The sequence below is a fragment of the Thamnophis sirtalis genome, unplaced genomic scaffold (assembly GCF_051295495.1).
Source record: "Thamnophis sirtalis isolate CommonGarterSnake01/CBP01778 unplaced genomic scaffold, rThaSir2_p1.2 scaffold_12, whole genome shotgun sequence".
In the NCBI taxonomy this organism is placed as follows: domain Eukaryota; kingdom Metazoa; phylum Chordata; class Lepidosauria; order Squamata; family Natricidae; genus Thamnophis; species Thamnophis sirtalis.
This window is the reverse complement of record NW_028261392.1, coordinates 23342495-23370129: the sequence shown is the minus strand read 5'-3', so window position 1 is coordinate 23370129 and position 27635 is coordinate 23342495. Positions and strand designations below refer to the sequence as shown.

Sequence of the window (27635 nt, the reverse complement as noted above, 5' to 3'; positions counted from 1 at the left end):
AAAGTCCCCCTCCCCCCGCCCCAAAAAAATATCGGACGAGCCACCCGGGCAAGCGAATCTGGCGGTTGCCCTCTGGACAGACACGAGGTCTCGAGACCCCTTGAGGACTGACGACGAACAAATGAAGGGTGAAAGGCGTCCCGGGCCTAAGAAGATATATGTGGGGCGGGGGGGGGGGGAGGTGGCACCGCATTCCAGCACCGGAATTCCCCGGCGAAGCGTTGCCTCAGCTGAGGCGCCAAACCCCCCTCAGAGCCAACCCTTCCCGCCACTTTCCGAGCCGCGCAAGGATCGGAGCGCCGCGTCCCTAAGCAACCGGACTCGCCCGTTTGTCGCGTCACAAAGGGCGGGAGAGGGCGGGTTAAGGCACCGCCCCTTCGCCGCCGGGCGGAGGGAACGGGTCCTCCCGTGAGGTTGAATGTCTTCCGCTCGCCATCGTCTTCTCCGCTCCATGGCTGCCTCGGCAGCTCCCTGAAAGGGGGAGGCGGCGCGTCGGCCCCTCCCTCGGGGCCCTGCGTGGCGGGAAACGGCAGGTGAGGAGGACGGGTCTCCACACCTGGCCGCCTTGCGGGAGGGGGGCGAAGCAGGCGTGGCTGCGCCCGCCCGTTTCTCCTCTTTCCCCCCTCAGCGTCCCCCACGAGCCGGTGCCCCGGTGGCCATCAAAGCTTCAATGGAGGCTCCGAAGTGGGGCCTGTTATCTTCCTTGGCCTGGGAGTAGTTAGACTAGGGAGGCTGCTTTCTTCCCTTCGGGGCGAGCTGGGAAGCGAGAGGCTCCCCGGGAAGGGCCTGCTGGCAAAACCAGGGGCGAAAGAGCCCAGTCCTGAAAAGGACAATTTAATTCCCTTCGGCGCTTCCATCTTGAGGCTTTTTGTTTCTGGCGTCCTCTTGATCGTTTCCTGGGTTTCGGGGCTTTTTCCCGCCCTGGCCGTAAGAACAGAAAGGGTCGCAACTAGCAAGTTGTTTTTTTTAATTTCCCCGATCCTGTGTGTGGGGGGCGGGGGAAGGCTGTTTCTGGCTGCACCAGGGTTAAATAATCATACCAAAAAGGCTCTTATTTATTCTGCACGTTGGCCTATTCTCTATAATTGTAGATGGGAGTGAGGAGGGTTGAGTCAGAAAAGGCCCGGTTCTTTTGCTGGATAGTTGTGTACACTCAAACATTGGAGCTTATTTTATTTTTTATTTTTCAGTGTGGCATATACAGTAGTGATGATTTGAGATAAAGAACATAAATAACCTTTGGTAATATACAGGTAGTCCTCAACTTACAACAGTTCATTTAGTGACCGTTCAAAGTTACAACTGCACTTTAAAAAGTGACATGACTATTTTTCATAGCTACGACTTTTGCAGCATTCCCATAATCGCATGATCAAAATTCAGATACTTGGCAACTGGCTCACGTTTATGACCATTGCTTTGTCCCAAGGTCATCTAATCACCTTTTGTGACCTTCTGATCAGCAAAGTCAATGGGGAAACCAGATTCACTTAACAACCAGGTTACTAATATATCAACTGCAGTGTTTTACTGATCAACTGTGGCAAGAAAGGGGGTAAAATGAGGCAAAATTCACAACAAATGTCTCACTTAACAACATAAATGTTGGGCTCTATTGTGGTCATAAGTCAAGGATTACCTGTAGTGATTATTAGAGATAAAGGACATAAATGACTTTTGGTAATGCAGAGGGTTAATATATCTGCATGGCTATGCATGGTGGAGGGCAAGAATCATTTTGACACAACTGATAGATTGTCAGCCCATCAAAAAAAGCTGAAAACCTAATGTTAACTTAAGGCAAAAAGATCACAAGAGCGTATCAGTTTCTTTGGTTCCATGGAAACAATAACAGTTTTCCACTACTTGATTGTTTGTGAAATCACGTATGTGATTTTCCAGAGTGCTTAGCATGGGATGGATCAGCAAGACCAAAATAGGCAATTGTAGCTCAGTAACTGAATTCTCGCTGTGTTTCAAACATGTTAGTGCAGTTCTGCATCTTATTTTGCAATAAGAGCTTTTGGAAAAACATACAGGAAACAATTTGTGTCATTCAGCATAGGTAGAATATTCTGAGTACACTGCTGGCAGGAGTACAAACATCTTCCATTTCTAATAATAAATGATTCACATAATAGTTTTTTTATCTTCTGTGGTTTTAGAATTTCCAATTGTAATGATCATTATACCACACTTGATCTTTATTATTTTTATTGCTTGAGAATTGGCTGTTGACATTAATGGAAATGCTTTTCTCTATTGGCTTGTTTTCCCGGGAACAGTATTCTAACCTTCCAAATGTTTAGATTCTTCACACATGTAGGAATTTGGGGCTGGAAATGTTTTTAAGATATCTATTACAAAATTGATCTCAGTTGATTCACTTTCCTAAATTATTAGTGTAATGTAGGTATCCATCTACTTATTTGCTTGCACCAAAGTGGTCTTTTTGTAAGGAAAATCTTAATTATCTTTCTTTGGTGAGACTTATTGTATTTTCATGCGAAGAATTGCTCTGAATTGTAATATAAATATAAGGAATATAAATCCTTCCTTTCCCCACGAAGAAGCTTCTTAGTTGAGAAGTGAAACATTTTCAAAGGAAAAAAGCTAAGAAAGTTGAGTAGCCTTTTGAAAAGCATCTTTTGCACAACCATGACCTGGATGATTGAGAATCTCCATAGACAATTGCTCTGAATTTTTGTGTACTCTTTCTGTTATAATAAATTAATACAGTGAAAGAAGTCATTTATTTACAGGTATTTACATTTTTTGCCTTTAAATATGTACTTCTGGTGGGGAAAAAAAGAATGAAATTTGTTTTGTTGCTTTAGTACATTTACTAAAGAATGCTTTTAATAGATGTTAATGTTATTTCCTAAATGTTATGACAACAGATCTTGTATGATTCTTAACCTTGAAACATGAACAAAACCAGTTTTCCTGTTTAGAGCTGACTTGAGTTAAAATTGAGATATAATGCCCAACTGATTTTTTTCACAAGGAATACTAACTAGAATGGCCAGCAAGAAGGAGCCCCCTTTCTTCAATGAGGATAATGTTGGATCATGTCATTGCAAACTTACTTTCTATGAGACCATGGAGCTCTTCATTGAAACTCTTACAGGAACATGCTTTGAATTGCGAGTGTCTCCTTTCGAAACAGTTATTTCTGTGAAAGCTAAAATCCAGAGACTGGAAGGTACATGTTCTTTTTACATCAGGGTTTAGTTTTGAAATTTAAAAGTTCAATTTTAGAGGGAATACCAACAGAATTAAATGTCTGGTCAAAAATTTGAACATAAAATATTTTATATTGATGTTCTTGAAATAAATTTGGATGAAAATTTAACAAATATATAATTGCTTGGGTCAAAATATCAGTACAAATGTATTTTTATAAAAGCTCAAATTATAATAACATTTGTCAATCAACAATATGAGGTAAGGATGATGAATGACTGTTCTGTGTAGGATACCTTTCGCAAACACAGGCGGTCCTCATGTAATTATCACAATTGAGACCAGCAACCTGGTTGCTAAGTGATGCGGTCACTAAAGGAAATCATATGACCACAACTGATTTTAGCTCAAGTTTTCCTTTTTCTCCCCCACCCTTTTAGATGCTCATTGGAATAATTAGCAAAAAGAAAATTAATGTTTGTATTTAGATTCATTGGAAAGAAAGGGAACAGTATAAGCAGTCACATGGTAGGAAATACCGATCCAAAGGAATGTTCTAGCACCAGCATGCTCCCAGCTCCCAGTCCTGAGCATAGTAGGCAGACAGCCAGACTAGCAGATTCATTTCAGTGTGTACCTGATTGTGTATCTGCTTACTATCTTATAATCTTTTTCTCTCCAACTTCTCTGTTCTGTGAGGGGATAAAAACCAACCAGGCCCATTATATGTACTAACTAGTGGCAGATATGTGACAAAGAGATGCTACAAATGTCCTGAGTGTGCACCTTGTTGCAAAGTTATGTTTTCAGCATCATTATAACTTTGATCACTGCATAAGGCAATTAATAAGTGAGGTCCATCTGTAATGTTTCTTCTTCAAATATCCTTCTCAAAAACGTTCTTATAATGGATCATATCAATTCATTTTTGAAGCTCATGAAATGTGAGATAATATAATGAAAATGATATAAATTTCAGCATTCCATTGTAGTGAAGCACTTATTACGGCCATAGATTTATAAGTAATTATTAGAGAGTACTTTTTATTTTATTTCTTTTATCCATTGCATTATGTCAATATTTTTTGGCTTTATGACAATGTCACTTAGCGACAGAGTTCCCAGTCCCAGTGGTTATTACCTAAGGGCTACCTGCATGTTATGTCTACAGAATTCCACAATACACCAGAAAATTAACCAAAAAATACAAGTAGTCCTCAAGTCACAATTATTCGTTCAGCAATTGTTTGGAATTACAGTGGTGCTTAACAAAGGAACCAGCCCTTGAAGTTCCAGCTGTTGCATGCCCCCACAGTCACATGAACAATATTTGAGTGCTTGGCAACCATCTTGCAGTTATGATTGGTTACAACATCCTTCAATAACAGGATTGTTGTTGATTTTCTGCGCCAGCTTCCCATTAGCAAAATTAATGGGAAGTTGGCAGGAAATGTGACAAATAGCCCAGGTAAATGTGTCCCCGGCCGCCCATCCTTTCTTTACATGCACCGGCACCCTCTTTCACCCTTTGCATGCTCACACCCACCGGCAGACTCCTTCCTGGATCTCCACATGTTTGTACAGAGGAATGCACCCCCGCACCTTCCTTCCCTGTTCCTCACTGCACTCGTACACAGGTACTCTAGATTTTTTTTTACAATTGCTTTTTGCAGCCTGTTGGACAGCTAATAAACTGATTGCTATTTTTTTGTTTTAAACATATCCCAATTTATGCAAAGAAATTTCCTAGCATTTTTCACCCATACCAGCTCATTGTCATCTTTAGCTCTCCTATGTAAAGAATCCAAACCTTTGCAGCGACATTGAAATACATTTTTACCTTATCAGTGAGAAAGGAGGTTAGAAAACAGCAGTGAGCAGTCAAATACTATAGTACATGAATTGTATAACAATCTTGGATTTAAGACAGTTCTCTTAAGTATCATTTTCATGTAATTAAATGAAAGCAGAATAAAATGCTGGTAATTTGCAAATTACTTCATTAAGTGAGGAAAAGCATTACTGCATTTTCTCTCAGAATACTGCATGCTGACCATAAACCTGATCATTGTCTTCATTCCTCACTTACAAATTCCATGTTGTTGTAAATGCAATATCTAAGGACTAATTTGACAAGCCCTTCCTTAGGGTTAATGTGGATTATTCTGACTTGGAAAAAATATTTTCAAATCCTTAATTCCAAGTGAATTTTACCAAATGTCTTATAATACTTGCAGCCTAATTACTTCATTGAGTTACAAGGATAAAATGAAAGGAACAATCATATATACCACCTTGATCAAATTGCAGAATTGTAGGGCAGTAGTTAATGAAATTAACCCTGATCTTGGTGAGGTAATATAAGATTATTGTTATTTCTTACTACTAACCAACTGGTATTAACTGCCTTACTTAAAGGCGATTTTTACTATTATTTAGATTTAATCTTGGCCCTAAAAATAAGGAGCTTAAGTCAGGAATGTTGTTCATGCAAATTAAAATCATGTTTTTCATTTAAAATGTGATAATTTCTGAGGAATATATATCCAAATAAATAACTTTTAGTAATTTTAGTCATAGTTTTACAAAGTAAATATATCCATTCAATTTTACTAATATTTCAAGGTATCCCTGTATCTCAGCAGCATTTAATCTGGAATAATGTGGAGTTGGAGGATGACTATTCTTTGAATGATTACCAGTGAGTATTCAAATGTGATTATTCAAGTGTTTCTGAATATGTCTTGATTATATTAAAAAAGAGTTGGAAGCAACCTTGGAGGTGTTCTAATCCAATCCCTATACCATTCTGAACAAGTGGTTGTCCACTCTCTTCTTAAAAACCTCCAGTGATGGAGCACCCAGAACCTCTGGGGGCAAGTCATTCCACTGATTAATTATTCCCACTAACAGGAAATTTCTCCTTAGATCTAGGTTGGATCTCTCTCTTTGATAAGTTTCCATCCGTTAAATTCTTGTTTTGCCTTCAGGTGCTTTAGAAAATAAGTTGTCCCTCTCTTCTTTGTGACAGCTTCTCAAATATTGGAAAACTACTATCATGTCAACCCTGGTTCTTCTCTTTGTTACATTAGACATACCCTGTTCCTGCAACCATTCATCATATGTTTTAGTCTCCAGACTTCTAATCATCTTTTCTCTGCACTCTTTCTAGAAGAAAAACTTACAAAATATGTCTGATTGATTGTTTACAGCATTTCAGAAGGATGTACTTTGAAGCTGATCTTAGCAATGCGTGGTGGTCCTATTAATACAAAAAGAGGTAGGCCGTTTTATATTTAATCTTTGTGTTTTTATAGAGAGCATAAACTAAAATTATGCTTATCATTTCCCAATGAATGGGAAAAGATTAGGGCTAGTACAGTATATGATTTATCTTCCCTTCCCTTTTAATTTAATAACATACTACCATATGCACTATAAAGGTAATTCCCATTTAGCTACCACATTTGGGACCAGCAGTTTGGTTAATAAGCAAAGTGGAAAAAAACACCTGACCACAACAGTATTTATGATTGTACATTAGCTTTCCTATGTTTTAGAGTGATAGAAGGCTACAACTTCAAACAGATGGATAAGGCCAAACTACAGGAAAATTTTTCCAAACTTGAAGCCGGGTAAAAGGCAAATCTTATTATCCTTTTTCCTCTATTCCCTCATGGTGGAATGTTCACCCCAGCACTGGGATGATGAGGATGATTTATTAAGAAAATTAATGTTTGTATATACATTAATTGAAGGAATTGCTCTTGAAAGCAGACACACAGTGGGCAATACACATCCAAAGGAATGCACTGACATTGGCTATTTTCCTAACATGCTAGCTACAGGGATATTAGGGTCTTGTCAATTTCAAGAAGCAGCTGCAAGGAAGCTAATTACAAGTAGTCCTCACTTAACACCCCAAGTGGTTCTGGAATTTTGGTCACTGATGTAGATATTAAGCAATCATTATGTGATCAGACCCCATTTTGCGACCTTTTTTACCATAGGTAAGGGGATCACATAGTTGTTAAGCTTCCTCAATTGACCTTGCTTGTCAGAAGCCACCTGGGCAGGTTACAGATTATGATCAGGTGATCTCATCAGATGCTGCAACCATTGTAAAAATACCTCTTCTCATCCAACAAGGTTTTTTGAGCCTTCTCTACATATTAAAGACATAAACAATTTTGCATAGACAATTTTTGAGATCATTTCTTCACGTGAAAAGTTGCAACTCCTAAGTAATTAAAATCAATAGATAAAATCCAGTTTAATTTTTGGGCTTACTCCAATCAGTTATTGAAGTATATTTGTAGTATACAATACAAGCTATGAGCCTAATCTAAATAAGTTGCAACTTCTAAATTATAACAAAAAGTACTGGTAGAGCACGCTGATGTTTTATCATTAAATGTTACAGCGCTGGTGAATTTCCAAATGACTAATTCAGCAAATATAAATATCTGTTCTCTCTGTCAATCCTTCAAGATAGACAAGAATAGAAAAATCAAAGCTCTGAATACTAATACTGCTTTCATTTTATTTTTTAAATTCATTTTACTTTTAGGATTATAGTAACAGAATCTTGCAAGCCAGAAAGTGCCTCCCTTTATTTTTAAGAAAACAAGGGAAGGTTATTGCTGAGAAATTTTCTTAAATTGCATTTTTGTCTTGGACTTAACATTTTTTTATCTGACCATTGTTCAGTTCAGTTTATTGTATTTGTATGCCGCCCTTTTCCCCCGAAGGGGGTCTCAGGGCGGCTCACAACCCGAACCGGGGAAGGGGGATATAGACAAAAATTTAAAAACAAACATAACAATATCTTGGTTACAGCTTTTCCTCTTCTTTCTCAAGGGTTATTCTTACAGCCCATTAGATCCTCTGAATCTGGTTTAGTTCTGTGTTAAAGATTTCACACCATATGTCTGAAACCAATATACTGAGAACGTGTTCTAGTGAACATTAATGAAACATTATTATATCTCATCAAGACTGATGGAAGAAAAGAGTACAAGCAATCCTTACTTAATGACCGGTCATTTAGTGACTATTGAAGTTACAACTGTACCACAGCTACTTTTCGGAGTATAAGACGCATCGGAGTATAAGACGCAGCAAGGTTTGGAAGAGGAAATTTTTTTAAAAAAATTCAAAAACAGCCTGGTTGTTTTTTTTTTGCAAAAACGGCCTGGTTTTTTTTGCAAAAAAGGGGCATGAATAGCCCTTAGGAGGCTTGTAAAGTGCTCTTGGGGGGGGGGGCAAAAAGGAGCAAAAAACTGCCCATTTTTTTTCAAAAAAAAGGGCATGGATAACCTTTAAGAAGCTTATAGAGTGCTGCTGGAGGCAGGGGGGGGGCAAAAAACGGGCCGCTTTTTGCTCATTTCTGTCTTCCCCAGACCCCAGGAGTTCTCTTAAAGCCTTCTAAAAGCTATGCACGGCCATTTTGGTGAAGGGGCGGAGTTTCAGGGAGCAAGAAATGCTATATTCAATGTATAAGACGCATCCAGATTTTCAGCCTCTTTTTTGAGAGAAAAAGGTGTCTCTTATACTCCGAAAAATATGGTACTTTGTTTCAAAATTCAAGTGGTTGCAAACACATACACCCATGGTCACGTGATCTCAGTCACCCAATACTGATTTTTGGCAATTTGAGGGGTATTTGAGGTGTATGCTTCTGGTTTCTGGCAAAAAAACACCCATTATGGAAAACATGTTTGCTTAACCATCACCACCACAAAAATGCTAATAAAATCAAGTGCAGTCATGTATTGATCCACTTAATTTCTCAATTATTACGATTGTAAGTCAAGGACCACCTGTACACAATTTTGTCACATGTTTTCATGGCTGTGACAACAAATTTGTTCCTATTTGTTTCACTATGTCACTTTTATGCTTGAATGGAAACACCTAACTTGTGAATTGTGGATTGTAGTACATCAGCAAGACTTGGAGAAAATACCAGGTTATGAAGATTATAGCTAACACTTTTCTAGAGAATTATGCAATTATGGGAAGGGCGCTGTTGGTCTGTATCTAAGATCTTATATGCTCCATGATGCTTTTGATATTACTGATCTTCCTAATATAATTTTTGTAAAGCAGTAGAAATGTTAGTTGATATTCAGCACCCTCAAGCCAGTTTTATTTCTATTTTAAAATAGGATTTTGTGACTAAATCTGGTTTATTTAATAAGGTTGCATAATGCTTTACTTGGTTTATTAGAAACGAGAGTTTCTGTAAACATGTCCTTCATGTCAGCATTCAGATGAAAACGTAGTCCCTTTCAAACCATCTTTTTTCTTCATGTTTCTTTTCTTGGTAGTTCCTTTGGAAGACCCAATTAAAGAAATAGCAGAATACATGGGGCCCTGTCGAGATGATGTCTGGGAAAAGGTTCCATCCAGTAAACATGTTACATTCTTGGTCTACCAAGAAGGAGACCAGCTGAACTTTTTTCGAGTTGTGGACAGGGGAGATGGAACTTTAACACCATTATCTGAATCTTTAAGGTATGTTATTTGTAATGTTAAGGATATTCAAATGTTATTGAAAAATCTAAGCACACTTACAATTAAGTCAGGTTCCAGTGCATTCTGCTCCTGGAAGAACTTTCAGAAAACAAGGTACATAATAAAGAATAAAAATGTTGCTATGATAAATGAGAGATTAAGCAAATTAGGGCATCAAAAATAATGATCAGATTGGCTGATATTAAGAAAAATAGAAATAGAAAAATGCAATGCAGAATTATAGTTAAAACATAAAATAAAAATTCAAACAATAAATAAAGCATATAAATATAAGAAGAATATAGGTGGCCCTTGTTTAATAACCACGTTCAGCAAATGTGTAAACTTGCAAACTAGCTGTCCCAATTACAGTAGCATTGTTAGAATGAGAACAATCTCTTATATTACTAAAGCTTGCTTAATGTTACTTAAAATCTAAAAGCCCATAGGAATAAAAATGTTTTTACTCACTGGTGAACATGTATTCTCAAAAATTGTTTAATGCCAATTGTGTGATAACAATATCTGGTCCTGGTTGATTTTTAATATATTTGTATTGACTAAACAATGGAAAAGGACCAGTGAATGGTATCTGAAGGAAAAGAGAAAAGGAGATTATTACATTCATTAAAAATGTCTACAAGGTTTTTCCTACACGTGTACATATTCACATATAGAGAGAGTCCCTTTTTTATTAGAAGGTGCTATTTTATTTGGCACATATAAGGACAGGTTCTCAAGTAAAAATTAGATTTAAAAGATATTTGATGTAAAAATGCTTTTGAAATATAAAAATATCACTGTTTTGTTTCAGAAACTCTTTTGCTATATTTTTGTAATTCTGACTTACAAAGTGTTAACATGTACGGTACTAGACCACATCTGAATTTTCTTCTTGCCACAGTGGTGGTTCTGTTTATAATTTGTATGCTGATGACGATGAAGACACAGAAATATCTCCTTCTGGGCAACAGATTATTGAGAACTCCATTACAATGAATAAAATGAAGCTGCTAAAGGCAAAGATGGAAAACATGAATCTTAATAAAAAGGTAAAGTCATAAAATATAAGATCATCTCCAGATATCAGTAAAAAACAATGAAAGCCTCTTTAAATAACAGATATTACTCAATACACAGTATATCATCCAAAATTAATTTATATAAGCTGTACACAATCGTGCCATTTTTTACCATTATAATGTACTTTTCCCCCAAAAAACCATCATGACTGTGTCATGAAATTACCATGTCAGAAGGCTATCATTTTTAGTCGATCAACAGCTGTCATTTTTTAAAGCTTTTTATTTTTAAACAAACACAAACAAACAAAACATAAAACCATCATCCATTACAAATTACAGGTAGTGTGTTGGTTGGTTACAAGATTTATGTGCATCCCTTCTATAGTCATCACATTTGTTCTCAACTCTCATTATTAAATCAAATATATTTATATTCATTACTATTATTGTACCTCGTTTATATCTCATTTATTTGACTTATCATCCCTCTTCAATTTAAACACACACACACACACACACACACACACACACACACACACACACACATATATATATATATATATATATATATATATATATATAATTAAACATTCATTTGACTATAACTTATTACATTCTTTTATATAAAATATTCTAAATTTAAAGTAAAACTATATAATGGCATTCCATTACATCCTCCTAAAATCATCCAGTGACATTTCATCTTTATAGCATATTCTAATTAAAAATTGATTGTATTTAATAGCAAGACTTTTAAGCATCCTCTCATAGTCCTCATTTACAATTTATATAAAATTTCATATTATCAAACGTGTGTGTATATGTTGTATTTGTGCTGATAAATAAATAAAGGGAGACTAGTATAGATCTATTTCAAGCTATTTAGCTCTCATCAGCTAGCCATACCCTTACTGGGATTAGAACCTGTGCTGTATTACATCTTAGGCAGATGTGTTAACCACTAAGCCACAAGGTTCTCCTCCTTATATATACACACATACATACATACATACATACATACATACACACACACACACACACACACACACACAGATTATTATCATTGTTACTCATTTAAATGACTCTATTATCACTCCATTTTATACATAATACTCTAAAATTAACTAAGCTTAACTTGATTTTTATTATGAACGTTCATTACATCAACCTGTGTCCTTCCAATAATAGTGCAGTCTTATATCTCTTGCCATTTGTAGTATTAGTATTCTTGTTGCTTTCTTGTAAGTCTTGTATGGACTTCTCTTCGGAACTTGTTGTTCATTGCATATCTTATAAAAACTCGAGACCCTCCATCTGTTCCTTCCATCAGCCTGACTTTGGTTATCACCAATGCTTCTGTGAGAATTTCTCTCCTTCCATCCACACTCAGTTTAATATGGCTTAATCTCACACTTACTCTCTTCTGTCTTCAATTTTAATTTAACTTAATTTTTTTGGGGTAGTCTCTTTTCTAATAATAACATTTTCTCACCAATTCGACACACTTTCTCTTCCGCTTTCCTTCGTTCTGGAGCTGTCCCAACTTCAGCAGCTTCTATGGCGGTGTCTCTGTCATCAGAAAAAAGAGCTTCTCCTGGATCATTCAGGGACTTTGCGGTATCCCTGAGATCAGCAGGATGTGCTCTTCTCTATGGGACGGGTTAGGTCAAAAGGACCGTCCAGCAGCAGAAATATCAACTGCAATCTTGGAGCTCCAAGATCACACGTTGTATCGTTGTGACGTCAGTTCTGCCCCCCCCCACCAGCTGTCATTTTTAATGAGTACTAAATATTGTGATATTTTCATCACAATATGATTTCATCATTCCAATTCAGAGTTTTTCCAACTGATCTATAGAACCATATTGACAAGTACAGTACTTTGGACAAGAATCCAAGGACAAAAAATAGTTCACTTGAAATCAATCTATTTTCTACCGGTTTTTGCCTTTTGATCCAGATTTTTTTTACCAAATAGATTCAACAGCCTGAGAAAATTTGAAAATCCTGTTCCAATTGGATAGAGATTACTGATTAGAATCACTATTGAAAGGAAAGCAAGTTATTATTTAGTCTGGATATCGAATAATATTTAAGTATTATGAAATCATTCAAATTGAAATATAAAAGAGAGTTAATGCTACAGTGCAAAACTAGTGGAGAAATACATTGGGCTTCTGTAGTTGCACTATAGTTAAAACTAATGACTTTTCCATTTTTTCCCCATAGCCTAAGATCAAAGTGAACCCCCATTCTCCAGTGGTCCTTCATCCATCTAGTGGCTCGCTTGCAGCTGTTCGTCATAATTTTCTACGAGCACTTCCTCATATTGGGCAATCCTGTCTGCCTCCTGAAAATTTACATAACTCAGGAATATCTCCAAATGCCTTTTCAACCCTAGCACATACTGATAAAAAAGTGTCATCCATTACTAGAAACTTTCTTAAAGAAAATGACAAATGGGAGAATATTTCACCATCTCAATCAATTAACAGCACGGCACTGTCTTCCAAAGTATCATCTGTGGAAAAGGGAGAGGCAAAACTTTCTGAAAACAATGTAGTTCCTCAAGTGACAACTGCACTCACAAATTTGGAAAAAAATGCACAAAGTAGTATATCATCCAATGAAAGATGTCCTTTCTTGTATCCAGATCTCACAAATGTAAATCTGTATACTGCAGAAAAAAATGTTCTACCAAACAAGGAGTCTCTTGCCTTGATATCAGAATCAACTTGCAATGACTCATACAGCAAAATGCCTGGATCAGAAGAAGGGAATACCACGCTTCCGTTACCGCAAGAGCATCAAAACAAATCCATCGCAAAAACTTTGACTTTTGCAACAGCAGATAATAATATTTTTAACTCTCATGAGTTTAGTCTGAAGAAAACACGCCTGTCACCTCTTCATTGTTCATCACAGATGGCGCATTACAGTCCTCAGAAATCTCAAGCTCACTCCAAATATTTTGAAGAAGCTGGCTTGAGGCCCACTATTTCCCCAAACATTCTACAGTCATTGGAGGTGCACAGTTTAGCAGATTCCTCTTATTCAAGAACATCTAGATTTCATGGCATTGGTTTGGATTTACCTAGCAAAAGGCCTGATCCCCATTCTAAAGTGGAAGCAAGAGATATCACAGAAGTAGCACTTAAGGCTTCCAAAGACCCTGTTGTTTCTGTAAATAACATAAGTTTGCTAAGTTCATTTACCCGAAGCACAAATAGAGATGGCTTACCGAATTCCTGTGGCACAAGCAGGTTTCGGACTTCTGGTATTTCATTAACTACCAACTTTCAACATTTTCCAGAAGAAAATTTTAGAACGGCTTCTCCTCCCAATGACATGCCTGGATATTTTTTAGTAAGTATTCATACTTTATTTATTTATTTATTTGAGATTTGTACTTGTAGTAGGGTTTACTCCCTATTTATTGGTCAAGAATCAAAACTGGCAACTTGTCAAATTGGAAAACCTCAATATATATCAATATTTTAATAAGCTTGAGTTTTGGCTTTCAAAATTTTGAAGTTACCATTCAATAAATGTTCCATTCTTGGATGTATTAGGTTTTTTTAAACAATGGCCATTTTTCTGAGGCAGATTAGTCATGTTTTATTTTTACAGACAGATTTGTAAATTATGTCTGGTTTTCTAATATACTGTAGTTTACTGTGAAGTTACTATATAAATATTCCTTCCCTTAGAAGAATCGTAATACATTTCCAAAATGATTGAGACAGCCAATTTTAGATTTTGTGTATTAGTACACTCTATTTTCAAAGTTTTACATTCAAATGTTTGCACATATTCATTAACTGTGAGTTTTATATTTTAACATGTTGATAATATGTTTTGTATATTTATCCTATATTTAGCTAATGCATATGTTCTGAACTTTTGTTTCTCAGACATGTTTCACTGAGGTTGAAGGTATTTACCTCCCAATTATGATAAACAGACATTGTTCACATGTCATTCAGTAACAATTTCCAGATAATGCTCACTCACAGCTTGAGGGGGAAGATGAAAAGAAACATAAGCATGAATTTGTTTTTTCTTCATATATAATCTGACCTTAGACTTGAATGGAAGAATCCTTTTACAGAACCTATTCATATATTTTCCATTTATTTGATTAGTGACCACATGCAAGAGAGCAATGTTGGTGAGGACTAAGAAAATACAGGAAATCTCTACAAAACCCAAACTGTATAAACCACTGTTTCCTAATCTTGGCAGTTTGCATGTGTGTGGACTTCAAATCCCAAAATTCCACCACCAGCATGGACATTAATGAAAATTCTAGGAATTGAAGTCCACAAACCTAGAAGTTGCCAAGGTTGGGAACCAGTGATATAAACAATAAATGAGAATGAACCATAGATGGGATTGAAATTCAGAGGGTGTCAAATGCATCTCAACTAAGAAGGAGGGAGAGAGAGAGCATTCCGTATCACACAGTATGGCACTGGGGCATTCTGCAGGTGATGCTTTATTCTCAAGGGAAGCCCCATGGATCAGATTGTAATGTGGTGGCTCATGTGGCCCTTTGGAAACGTGAATAACCTACATATGCTCCAAGGACACACAGTGGTATGAAGCAGCCATCTCAAACATCTGGGAAGACCCAGACAAGCCTCCCTAGCTGCCATACACACTGTACCATGCCAGCGTCTGACCTTCACCACGTTCTTTGTCCCACTATTTAGAAGGTGCACCCAGGGTAGCTCTTTGTGAACAAGAAAAATAAATGCTAAAATAATATATTTTATATATTAAATAGAAAAAATGTATCTTTAAGAACCCTTTCCCCTCATGTTAGTATGCTTGAAACCATCTCTGGTGCTCCATCCCACCTGGGAGCAGAGGAAAGGGGCATTTTAAGACATTGCAAATAAGTGGCTGCCTTCCTCAATTATTTTTCTTCCTTTTTCCCGGAAAGGGCCAGGCTGGACATTCCTCAGTAAATAGTGAGATGAAGAAAGTGGTGAAGGTCAGTTGACATGGTACATTGCAGGTATCTCTGCTGGGCTAGAGTTTCCCAAGTGTTTGAGGGTTCATGTGTGTTTGTGTGGGCGTCTCTAGGGTGTTTGGAACTTCCTGCAAAGCAACTGCTTTGGTCCAACTGTGGAGACTTCTGGAGCTTGTGTGTGTGTGCATGTGCGTGCGCGCTTTTCCTTGTAGTACTAAAGGTTTCCTTGCATTTTTAAATGCATAGATTGGGAGAGATAGGCAGGTGTGAGGCATTGCAGCACCTCTGCAGGTGGTTGTAATTTTGATCATGTAACTATGGCGGTGCTGCAACAGGAAGGGGTTTAACTCCATTCATCATAATTTTGAACAATAAGTTAACTTCCTGTGTAGTACCACGATAAATATATGATACTAATAATATATACACCATCTCTTAGCTCCCTATGACTGTAGCACATCTGCAAGAAGTACATATAAATTTTTACATGCAGAACTGTAACTCTGTAATTTAGCCTTTCTAGCTCACATAAAAACCTCTTGGTATAATGCCACTGCCTGAAGATGCTCATATTTTTTTTGTGTATGTCAGGGGTATCAAACTCAAGCCCACAGGGTGCTTAGGTCTGACCTGTGAGGCCACCCTGGAAATAGCGAAGGACCAGCCTGCAGTGCCTCTGCCAGGGAAAACAGAGCTCGAGAGGGCCGCGGTCAGTGAACCTAGCTTGCAAAGAATACAATGAACATGGTTTCTGGATTTAAGCTGAGTTCTAGTTATACTTGTGGCACACTCACCAGGATGTGATCATGCTGAACAGTTTCACATCCTGCTATTACAAGGACGTTGGATAACTATAGATAATAATGAGTCAAGCTTTCCTCTTATTTGGCTTTTAAAATGTTTTACTCAACCAAGCTGATTTCTCTTCTCATTGTTTGACAATTTCATTATATATCAGAGAGTAATAATAAGAGGCACCTCCATTCACTATATAGCAAAATGTGGTCTGAGGTTCCCTGGTGATTCACAAAATCTAAAGTATTTGCCAGCCTATGTTAAAAAATAATACAATATTAAAATCCCATCAAACAATTGTGAGAGTGAATACATCAATATTATTTTTAATATGGTAAATATTGATTAAATAACTCATAGAAATAAAAACTTTTTTGGCGTAGGATAGATTCAGATGAAAATCTTGATTGACCAATGCCAAGGTAATATATGTAGACCTGTCTGGTCATGATTATGGAAGATGGAATGAATGAAATAGCAAGGGTTGTGGAGGAACAACTGAAAACTAAAATATCTGAATGAAGGCATACATACATGAATATCTGGAAAATGAAATGAAAAAAAGTTGTTGTTTTTTTTCAATTTTCCAGCATGGAATAAGGACTTCTGCCTTAGGCAAGGGGTTAGACTAGAAGATCTCCAAGGTTTCTTTCAGCCGTATGATTCTATGACTTTGTGCCTAGAATTGTACAATCTCATATGAATCTTCTGGGAAGAAAAACTAGGCATAAACTAGGAAACAATGGAAAGTGCTCATATGTGCTTAAGGAAATGGAAGACTGACACAATTATCAAGAAACCGTATGGCAAGTAGTTAATACTTGCGGATATCAAGTCATAAAGGCTAGAATGCAACAGGAATTTAGACTCACAAGAGAAGCTAAAGTCAACAATGTCAGTAACAAAAGAAAGGAAGGGGTGGGGCCACTGTGGAAAAATAAGATGGTAACAAGTGATGAGATGGCAGACCTTCTCAACGACTACTTTGCTTCGGTCTTCTTTCTAAAGGGAAAACTGTTCAAATGAACCTAAGAAGACCAATTAAGGAGGAAGTGGCAAGGCAGGTAAGTAACGAGATTGTTAGAGAACATCAACGAAACTGAAGACTACAGTACCAGATCAATTACATCTAAGAATTTCTGAAGATTCATTTTTGAGAACCTTTCACATCTTTGACAAATCATACCAGTCAAGTGTAGTGCTGGAGAACTGAAGAAAGGCAAATATTGTACCTCTTTTCCAAGAAAGAAAAAAAAAGATCTGGATAACTGCACCTAATATGGGCAAAACTCTGGAACAGATTAAGTTTGCAAAAATAATAAATTGCTTAGCAGAAATTATCATGATTATAAATAACAAATAATTTTACAAATCATTTTTGGTACTCGTGTGCCTTCCAGAGCCAATTAATGATAAGTACTGAGGTACCATGGTAGAAGGCAGCTTGAGTTGTGAAAAAAACAAGTGAGATATAAGTGTTAGTCAAATTCATTTAATGTTTATGTTTAATTGGATTTTTAAAAATCCTTTATGCTATGCTAAAAGTGTGTGATGTCCTAGCCAATTGTATTCTCTAGTTACATGTTGTACAATGAACTTTATTAAGTTGTATACAGAACACATTTGCATTTCTTTTTTTTCTCTCTACTATTAGAATTCAGTTGTTTGCAATCAGACATTTAATATTCAGATTTGTAGAAGAAATTTATTTAAAATATTTTAATTCATTTATTCATTGTTTGTGTTCACATTCATTATTCTTTCCACCCTTTATATTTTAGTCTCCTGGAGTTGGATTGAATGGAAATATTGTGGCTTCAGGAAAAAGAATGGGTGAGTAACCAATCTGGAATCTTCAGAGATTGCCATTTATAGTGATTCCCTATTTAAATAAACACAGAAAGGAGAATTGTATAAGACTTTTCTGTAAATCATAGATTTATGAAATGTCACATATCTGCAAGTGTTGAGGCTCCTTCAATTAGCTGCTGCTATGCATCAAGTGCAGATACGCAGCTTTCAATTCCCATTCAGTGTGAAAAACAGTCTCCATAACTAGCCAGTGTAAGACAGAATATAGATAGTTTATGAGTTACAACTGCAATTAGGTTCAGTATTTCCACTGCTAAGCAATGTGTTTGATGTCACATGATTTCACCACTTAACAAGGCAATGCAGAAAGTCCCGTTACGTTTGTAAAGGCACAAAGTGCATGCCCAGGGAAGAGAAGGTGTATGAGAGAGAGTTGAGAAGCTTTGGGAAGAAAGCTGAGACATATACCATGCTGAACAGATCCCATTAGAGGAGCCAGATGTAATGTGTCTCTCCATAAACAATATACAATATAATATAAGTGTACAATATAAGTGTACAGATACCCATACCAGATCACTCATCACCAATGTCAACAAGCACCGCATTAGGTGTTGGAGTTTCTGGACATTTGGTGACAAATGAGGCTATAAGACTCAAAATTATTGACCAGCAGCTGCAAGTCCACTGGAAGAAAGGTTGCTTGCCTGACACAAATAAACAAAGACTAAAAAAAGCAATCTATTATTACAAATACAATCCAACAAGAATATTTGAAAAGAAGGCACCAGTTCTGGAAAAAAAGAGCCAACATGCAAAAATTATGGAACAGACTAGCAGACCAAAGTTGATTTATAATATGAAATATGATGCCAGCTCTCCTTCATGTGTGGAAGGGAACTCCTTTGGCGAGGTACAAGAACAGAATTCAGATATTCAGGGACAAGAAGAAATCCTCTTAGCAGGTGCTTTCAACCTTCCCTACCAGCTTCCCCAGTGACTCTATGGAAGCCGGCAGAAAAGATTGCAAATGGCGATCGTACCATTTCAGAGTGCTTGTCAACAAATTGTAACTGCAAACAGGTGGTCAAGTACCCAGATAGTGATTGTGTGACCCTAGTGGGTCAGCATAATGTTTTATGACAGCTGGAAGTGCTTTTTATGGACCACCCTTTCTCTGGCCATACTATCTTCAAACAGTCATTGAACAACTGGCCACAAGTCAAGAACTACGTGTAGATAGTTCATGACTTCAAAAAATGGGAACTATAGTGGATTAAAGATTTTAGGTAGAGGAAAGATGTACAGGCCAAGATGATGCAAAATGTGAGAGTAAAAATACTGAAAGAAACTTTGGAAGAATAGAAGCAGAAAATAGTAGCCAAAATAACAACAGTGTTAGTAATGATGTCTGCTTTTAATAGACTTTTGGGGGAAAATATTGTTTTATGTGTTGGATGTAGAACAAATTTTATCTGGCAAGATAGAGATACTGAAATTTGGTTTACAATTGACAGACCAAGAGAATTGTTTAGAAAAGGGTGTTTTACTATATCTGCAATTGACAAACCAAGGGAGTGTCCTGGTTAATTTTTTCCTGTTGGATTTACAAAAAAGGCTTGTTAAATGGAACAACAAGAAATGAAGATAAATCAAATTACATGATAGTATTTGAACAAAGTAAAGATTAAGATGGTTAGAAGTAGAACATATGAAGAACGGTTGCAGAAACTGGATATGTCTAGTTTAGTGAAAAGAAGGACTAGGGGAGACATGATAGCAGTGTTCCAATAGCTCAGGGGTTGCCACAAAGAAGAAGAAGTCAAACTATTCTCCAAAGCACCAGAGGGTAGAACAAGAAGCAATGGGTGGAAACTAATCAAGGAGAGAAGCAACTTAGAACTGAGGAGAAATTTCCTGACAGTTAGAACAATTAATCAATGGAACAACTTGCCTCCAGAAGTTGTGAATGCTCCAACACTGGAAGTTTTTAAGAAGATGTTGGATAACCATTTGACTGAAGTGGTGTAGAGTTTCCACTCTAGGCAGTGGGTTGGACTAGAAGACATCCAAGGTCCCTTCCAACTCTGTTATTCTGTATTCTAAAAGGAAGAAATATAGAATTGGCTTATTTAATTAAGGATAAAATACCCAGAATTCTATTCTTTAAATATGACAGAATCTTCCACACTTACAGCTGATTATCATCCCATTGGTTGAAAAACCTGACTAATTTTAAATGAACTATAAATGATAATCCTAAATGATAATTTAAATGATAATCCTAGCAGTTCTCATACTTTTGCCACATACAAACATCTAGCTTTACATCATTTTCCACAATAAATAAATGAACCAGTTTGCTTTTGACTCATTTGTTTAACTACAACTTTATCTAGTTTTATGATTTGTATGTAGAACACATGACACATTTTAGGTCATATTTATGCAGAAATACTGAAAATTAAAAATCATTCACAAACTTTTAAGTACATATAGATAAGCTAAATATCATTGTTGGTTTTAATTATATGAAACTGTAAATACATTATCTCCATCTTCAAATGAAGAGTAGCTTCTATACTATAGAGTATCACTGTGGTTTATTGTCTATCAAATATTTCCATGAACTTATTTAACATGCCAATTTGTATTCTTTCACCATTCCATTGAGTAAAACAGAAAAGTTCCATGTGAGGCCTTTAAACAAGCTTTGTTCAATCTGTGTCTCCTCAAAATAAGATATTCAGTAACCTTTGATTCACATAGTAGGTCCCAATAACCCCTGTCCTGTTTTTGTTCATAGAATGCTTAAAGCATACATTTCATTTTTATAATACTATACTAGCTGTCAGGTTGAAATTACATATTTAACAAAACAAATCCTAAGCAAGAAGCAGTTTACCTATCTCTTAGCATCATCTCTATCTGTATCTTGTCTTTATGAATGGAAACATTCTATTGAGTTCTCTTTTTTTATTACTTAATTCAGAAGAAACGGAATGAAGTTGGAGAAGTAACCTTTTGATGCTTTATATAGCCTTTGTAAACTCAAGTATAACTCTGATTTCTCAAAAACCACAAGCAGCGCATAAAATGAATGTTGATGGTTTTGAATTAGCAAATCAGCACTAGACTATTATCCATATTGATGTAGAAGAACTATCAGTACAATAATTTTGTAAGTTTTTTAAATGAATAGGTTTTAATTAACAGGTATGGTCCAATAGATATGCAATATAACTTTACAGTTGTTTAATATACTATATTAACTTGTTTAAAAAAGGTAAATTAAACTTTTACTGCTGCCTGAGAAAATCAGTAATATGCCATATTTTGATTTTTTAAAAACCCATATGTGTTTCTTGGCAGCTGCTTTTCCCTTGTATCATATATTTCATAGCAAATGTACAAAATAATTATGAATATTTTACTTTTTTGAAAGCAGGTGATACCACTCATCTTCCACCTGTGAATTGTTCTATTCAGCATAAAAAGAAAATTGCAAAACATTGCTTCCTATGTGGAAAGAAAACTGGATTAGCAACTAGCTATGAATGTAGGTAGGTTGAATTTGCATCCTAAAACTACTTACCATTATTGAAGCAAAACAAATAGAAAGCGATTCATTGGGATAAGTGCTAAATTATTTATTGATATAAATAATGCTGTTAAGACCAATCTTTCACTTTTCAGCCAGTAGACTAAAATAAAAGAAATGCAACCTGTAATTAAAAATTAACAGAAGCAGGTTTCTTGTCCGTCATTCTCTTTCATTGTCTCTATGTAAATATGAAGGTGACCTTAAATTTAGCAGTGCTTGACTATAATTGAAGGGTTATTGTATTCACTGCTAATTCCATGAACTAAATTTACATCAAGAAATGTCCTGTTTTCCTTACAAATTGGATTTTATTCCCTCTAAAATAATATTTTTTCAAATAGAGAATTATTATAAATAAATGAGATTTGGGGATGTAAACATTAATGGCAACAATTTTAGCCGATTGTTTTTCTTGGTGTTTGGGCCGAAGAGTCTGCTTATTTTAGCATTCATCCACTTGCTTCTTCCCTTGGACTTCAGCCTGGTGCAGTGAGAGATATTTTTTTTACAATTGGCTTGTCATTGCTACTGATAAAAGCTCAAAGGAAGGATCTGGCCCCAAGTCACTTAGCAATCTTCCATGCCTACAGGAGGAGAACAACATGGGGTTTCCTGCTCCTAATCCTTAATTGTAACACCACACTAACTCTCCATTATTTTATATAGTCTTCAGTTAAATCTTGAATTTTTACCTGATTCTGATTCAGAATTTAGTAATTTTGGGTCATATGTTTGGAATTGACTGCTTGTTTGTATAACAGCAAATGTGATTTGTTTTTTTTTTATTCCACAATTGCGTTTGTTATGGGATTTATATTCTATATTATTTATTAGTTTTATATTTTACCTTTCATTCAGGACAGTGGCATACATAGGATTGCCTCTTGCCATTTTTGCAACAACCACCCCAACTAATTTTAGCATTACATATCTATTTTGTTTTTTCTGGAATTGTCAATTTTTGTGTTGTGGATTACAGGCTATATGGCAGTTTTCCAAGTTTGCCAAATACAGTATTGAATATTACCACCCTTACTGATTAGCATTAGCTTCCCTCCCTTCTCTGTTTTTTTAAGAAACCCTTTGAGTCTTGATCTGTGCCTTGCAACAAAATGGCAAAAAAATGCCTTCTAGATTTTCGGTCGTAAATCAACCACCACAGGGGTCTACCATTGAAGTTTCTCATAAGAGACCTAATAGAATGTTTTATGACTTTATCTGATAGAGATTCCTTAGTTTTTATTCTTTTTTCTGTTTCTAAAAAGAATTTATCAGTTCATAATGTCTCTGTGGAATGGTTTTGTTTCCATTTTTCTATAAAATGATTCATTAAGGCCATTTTGTATTGAATTTATACTTCCTGTCCTATTCCTTCTTGGAATATTGTTTGTTGTTTTGAAAATATGCTGTATTTAGCTAGGGATCATTTTTGATCTTCAGTGGGAAAAAGTTAAAAATTGTAAAACATTTTTTGATCTTTATTGATAAAATACCTCCATCAACTGGTGCTTCTTACTCCAGTTTTCCAACATAACAAAAGTCCTCTTAAATGAAGATGAGATTACAGAATTAAAAAGTGATGAAGAATGCCTATATTTTGTGAACCTCATTTTGAGGGTAAAATACAGTATTTAAAAATCTGTGTTAACAGTTTCTCTTATCTGCCAGGTTTGTTGTTTCAAACATTGGAAAATTAAACTAGTAATTTCCATTGGTTTAGTATATTTAAAAAATGGGGAATTGCTTGGACAAGAAAGTCATAGAACAAAGATTTGAAAAAGCTGACAATAGAAAATAATTTATTGAAATGTGGTCTCTATTGCTTTATTTAACATTTTTTTCTAGTAAATTATATGTTCTAGAAAGAAAGGTTGAATATGAGTGTTTGAAATGTTAAAATGTTCTTTTTATAATTGTATACTCACACACCCACTTACATCCATGCCCATAGTTTGAGTTGCTCTTTTTTATTGTCTTGTTTTTGAAGATTTGTAAACTTTTTTTTTAGTTTTTGTCTTTCTATTTTCTAACCCTTCGTTTTTTTTCTTCAGATGTGGAAACAACTTCTGCGCAACTCATCGCTATGCAGAGACTCACACCTGTACTTATGACTACAAGAATGCAGGAAGGAGATTCTTGCAGGACTCCAATCCTGTTGTCAGTGCACCAAAGCTTCCCAAAATCTAAGCATAATTTTATGGTCCGTGACTGAACTGTTTTTCTTTACTGTATTTCAAATCTTGCAAGTAACAAGATCATCCAAAGCTCTATAATTCTGAAGAATGATGTAACACTCTTGTAACTGACATCTTTTATTCTTTAGTGAATCAAAATTTAAACATTAGTTTTTAAAAATGTACATTCTGATTTAACAATTATTATATATCTTGTGTTAAGTATTTTATAATTGAAAATGTCCTTTCACTCGTCAAGTCTTAAAAGATGCACTTTAGAGTACATACATACATACAGATATATATGTATATATGTGTGTGTGTCTGTTTGTATGCACACAGACACATTATAATGAGACTTGACAGGATTCTGTATTGAAAATGTCTTATAATCCCTTGGTTTTCAAATGTTCTTTTAGTTTTTAGTATTGAGGTTTCATTGTACTAGGCCAACTTTCTCATAGTGAAGGGCCTTGTATTCCATCAAACCAGCTGAAAACCATGTTTCTGTTCTGGAAGTAACATATCATGTTAGATCATTATTCTTATCTGGCAGATTAAAAAGCAAAAACAAAGGAAGGATTTTCTTGTTATTAAATAGAAGACGCTTTAATTATTGTGATTTGTGTTTTTTAAGGATCTTACAACACTTTCAGATATTGTTACAAAAAAGAATAAATATGCTTTTTTATGTAATAAATAGAGTAAGTGACTTGCTGTTTTACAGCATGCTGGCAGTTGGAGGAATATAAAAAATGCTTAAGGCTTGGTATCTCAAAGGTGCTTCTTCAAAAGGCAACTGGACTGTTCTTCCTTGAGGAAGAAGAAAAATGTTTTTTTTCATATCCACCAAGCTTCATCAGTTGTGATGGTGAGGTGATGGAAGGATAGATTCTGACAAGATGGTGGATGGGGATGGAAGGATGGTATTTCTTTGCAGCCATCTGGTTGTTAGCATTCTATCTGAAAGCTGTTGAGGCCACTTGTGGGGTTTATCCGTGCACTAGAGATCATCTGAATCAGTGTGCAATTGGTTGGTTGGTTCTTGGAACTGCGAAAGGGCTGTGTTGTAGACTGGAGATAAGTAGTGGCCTATTCCTCCCCCTATGTTGAGGGAGGAGTGTTTAGTTCTAAGATGGATTGGATGGATTCTTTTACTCTTTCAAACCATTGGTCCTCTCTGTCTGAAATGTGGACTTTGCTGTCTTAAAAAAAGTGACCTTTTCAAATGCAGATGGGTCGCTGAATCTTGTCCTGCCGTGCACTTGTGAAGTGGTTTTGTTTCATCAATGTACAGATTTGCACATCTCACTGCATTGAATTGCATATATCACATTACTCAGTTTGCGTTGGGTGTTTTATCCTTGGGGTGGCCAAGCTTCTGTATTAGTTTATTCTTGAGTGTAAGATCTACATGTATGATGTGTTGGTTGAAAATTCTCCTGAGCTTTTCAGATATTCCTGCAATGCATGGAATGGCAATGTTGCTATGTTTATTGTTCCTCCCCCCCCCCTCCCTATAATGGAAGAGTTGGGTGTTGTTGTTTTTAATTTGATGAAGGCCCCAGTTAGAATAAGTTCTAACATATTTTAGTTTTTTTCTTTTCCCTGGTAGGCAAAGTTTCAGCCTGGTGGTTTAGGGTTCTGATCACTCCCATTTTTGTGCTTCAAAGGGTGGTGAGTGAAAAAATAAATCTTGATCTCTGGGGAGGGGGGGGTCTGTAAACCTCAATGCTAAGGCTGTTGTCTTCCTTAATGTGCACTGCACAGTCCTCCTTCAACAGAGGAGGAATAAGACACCACCTATCTCCAGTCTACAACACAGCCCTTTCAGCAGTTCTGTTCTTAACTTAGCAGAACCAATAAACAGACTCCTTGTCCCAAACCCCCTCTCTTTATTTATCTCCTGTGAATTAATTGCATTCACCCACTGAAAAGTTCAGGCAATAGTCCTGCAAAGAGTTAATTGCAGTAACAGACCTTATCAGTTCTTTGAGATAATTGCCAGACCGTGAGCTCCCAGCAGAAATGCTGCAAATTAAGTTCTGGCAAGCAATCTCTGAGCACAAAACATGATCCAAATCTTCTGAAATGCAAACTGATGTCTCCTACGACCACCACTCCCCTTCTATTTTTTCCACAGCTAGGGGGGCCATTCAGCATGCATGTGTGCCTTGCTTCCCAAGTCGACTCCTTATCCTCAGTTGTTCTCCTCTCCTATCAGTTCTCAGCCTCCATTTGCAAATGACTCTCTGTGGCTGGGAAATGTCGAACAGCCCAGGTTCTATCTCTGCATCCTACGCAGAACATCCATCAGAACCCGCCTCAGACTCCAGAACTGGCCAGGTTCCTCCCCAACCTCCTCATTTTCCGAGTTTGCCCCAGCTCCAATGGTAGCTGGCGAGCCACAACAAGTTCCAAGAAGATTCACAACCAATTGCACTCTGATTCAGGTGACCTTGGGGGCACAGATAAACCCCCAAGTGGCCTCAATGGCTCTGAGAGAAAGTGAGTACTAACGAGCAGATGACTGCAAAGAAATACTTCCATCCCCACCCACCATCCTTTCAGTATCTACTTCGTCAAGGAAAAATAGTCGAGTTACCTGTGAGAAAGCACTTTTGGGACATTGATGACCTGAATGACTGAGAATCTCCACTCACATTAAGGTTTGATAGCAGACCAATGACCCAGAGCATATTAATGCTGGTGCAGGGTGGATAGCGCTGGCCTGGTAGAAGTCAGTGAGTAAATCTATCAAGACTTTCACCAATCCAAAAAAGGATTCTGACCTTTTCCAAAACATCCAATCAGCACACAGGGCCATCTGTTGTTTCTATAACTGCATAGAAAGGGCAAAGCCAGCCTCAGAAATGTTTTTGTGTTGCTTATGATGGTTATACCTTGATTGTCGATTCTGATCAGTGACAAATGCGCTTTCTTCTGCCCAGAGAGCTAATTTTAGGGAAAGGTTATTTTTTCCTCCTGCTGAGACTTGTAGAAGCAGTTCGTTCCTCTAGTCTGAGGGAATTATTTGGGCATAATAATGAGATGGTGACACTGATTTTCTCAGAGTACAAGTTCACCTGGAACATTGTCAAAGAGTCAAAAGCAAAAAAGCATCTCAAGAGGAGTGTCCCAATGGAGCATATAATAGAAAACACATTTGCAGTTCAAAATTATAGTGCTGAATAATGAAGATTAAGGGCTGTTTCAGATGCGTTGAAAAGAAAACTAACAAATTAGTTTCTCACCAAATGTTAACTAGAGAGAATTCAAAGGTAGAGCTATGTTTTGGACCCATTCCCTCCCATAAGTATGTACTGATGATGTATGTTGAAAACAGAGGACAGTGGATTAAATTGAACAACTTTCACAATGCACATGTCTTTTTTTTCAAAGTTCTCACCTTTTTATTTTTAGATCTCAACAATTCTATTCAGCATACTCGTCATACCTTTCTCTTGAAATGATGTTCAATGTCTCTATGACCAAATTGTCTTGAAATACATATTTCCTGCACTGGCTGTTTTTGTATTTAG

At 36.5% G+C, this 27635-nt stretch overlaps 1 protein-coding gene across 7 annotated transcripts; it reads left to right on the top strand.

The window, feature by feature from the left end:
* The first annotated feature begins 378 nt into the window (after positions 1-378).
* ZFAND4 (zinc finger AN1-type containing 4) lies at positions 379-27619 on the top strand. Of its 7 annotated transcripts, none has more exons than XM_014064578.2 (10): positions 379-533; positions 3008-3205; positions 5812-5887; positions 6399-6466; positions 9519-9705; positions 10610-10757; positions 12960-14096; positions 18285-18336; positions 21761-21874; positions 23971-27619. In XM_014064578.2, the coding sequence occupies exons 2-10, from the start codon at positions 3022-3024 to the stop codon at positions 24129-24131; spliced, it is 2127 nt and encodes a 708-aa protein (XP_013920053.1). In that variant the 5' UTR covers positions 379-533; positions 3008-3021; the 3' UTR covers positions 24132-27619. The 7 variants fall into 7 exon arrangements, 6 of the variants coding, with proteins under 6 accessions (XP_013920053.1, XP_013920054.1, XP_013920056.1 ...); XR_015698221.1 differs by lacking the exon at positions 23971-27619 and adding an exon at positions 17512-17567 and having other exon boundaries at positions 380-533; positions 21764-21817; XM_014064579.2 differs by having other exon boundaries at positions 380-533; positions 21764-21874.
* The last annotated feature ends 16 nt before the right edge of the window (positions 27620-27635 follow it).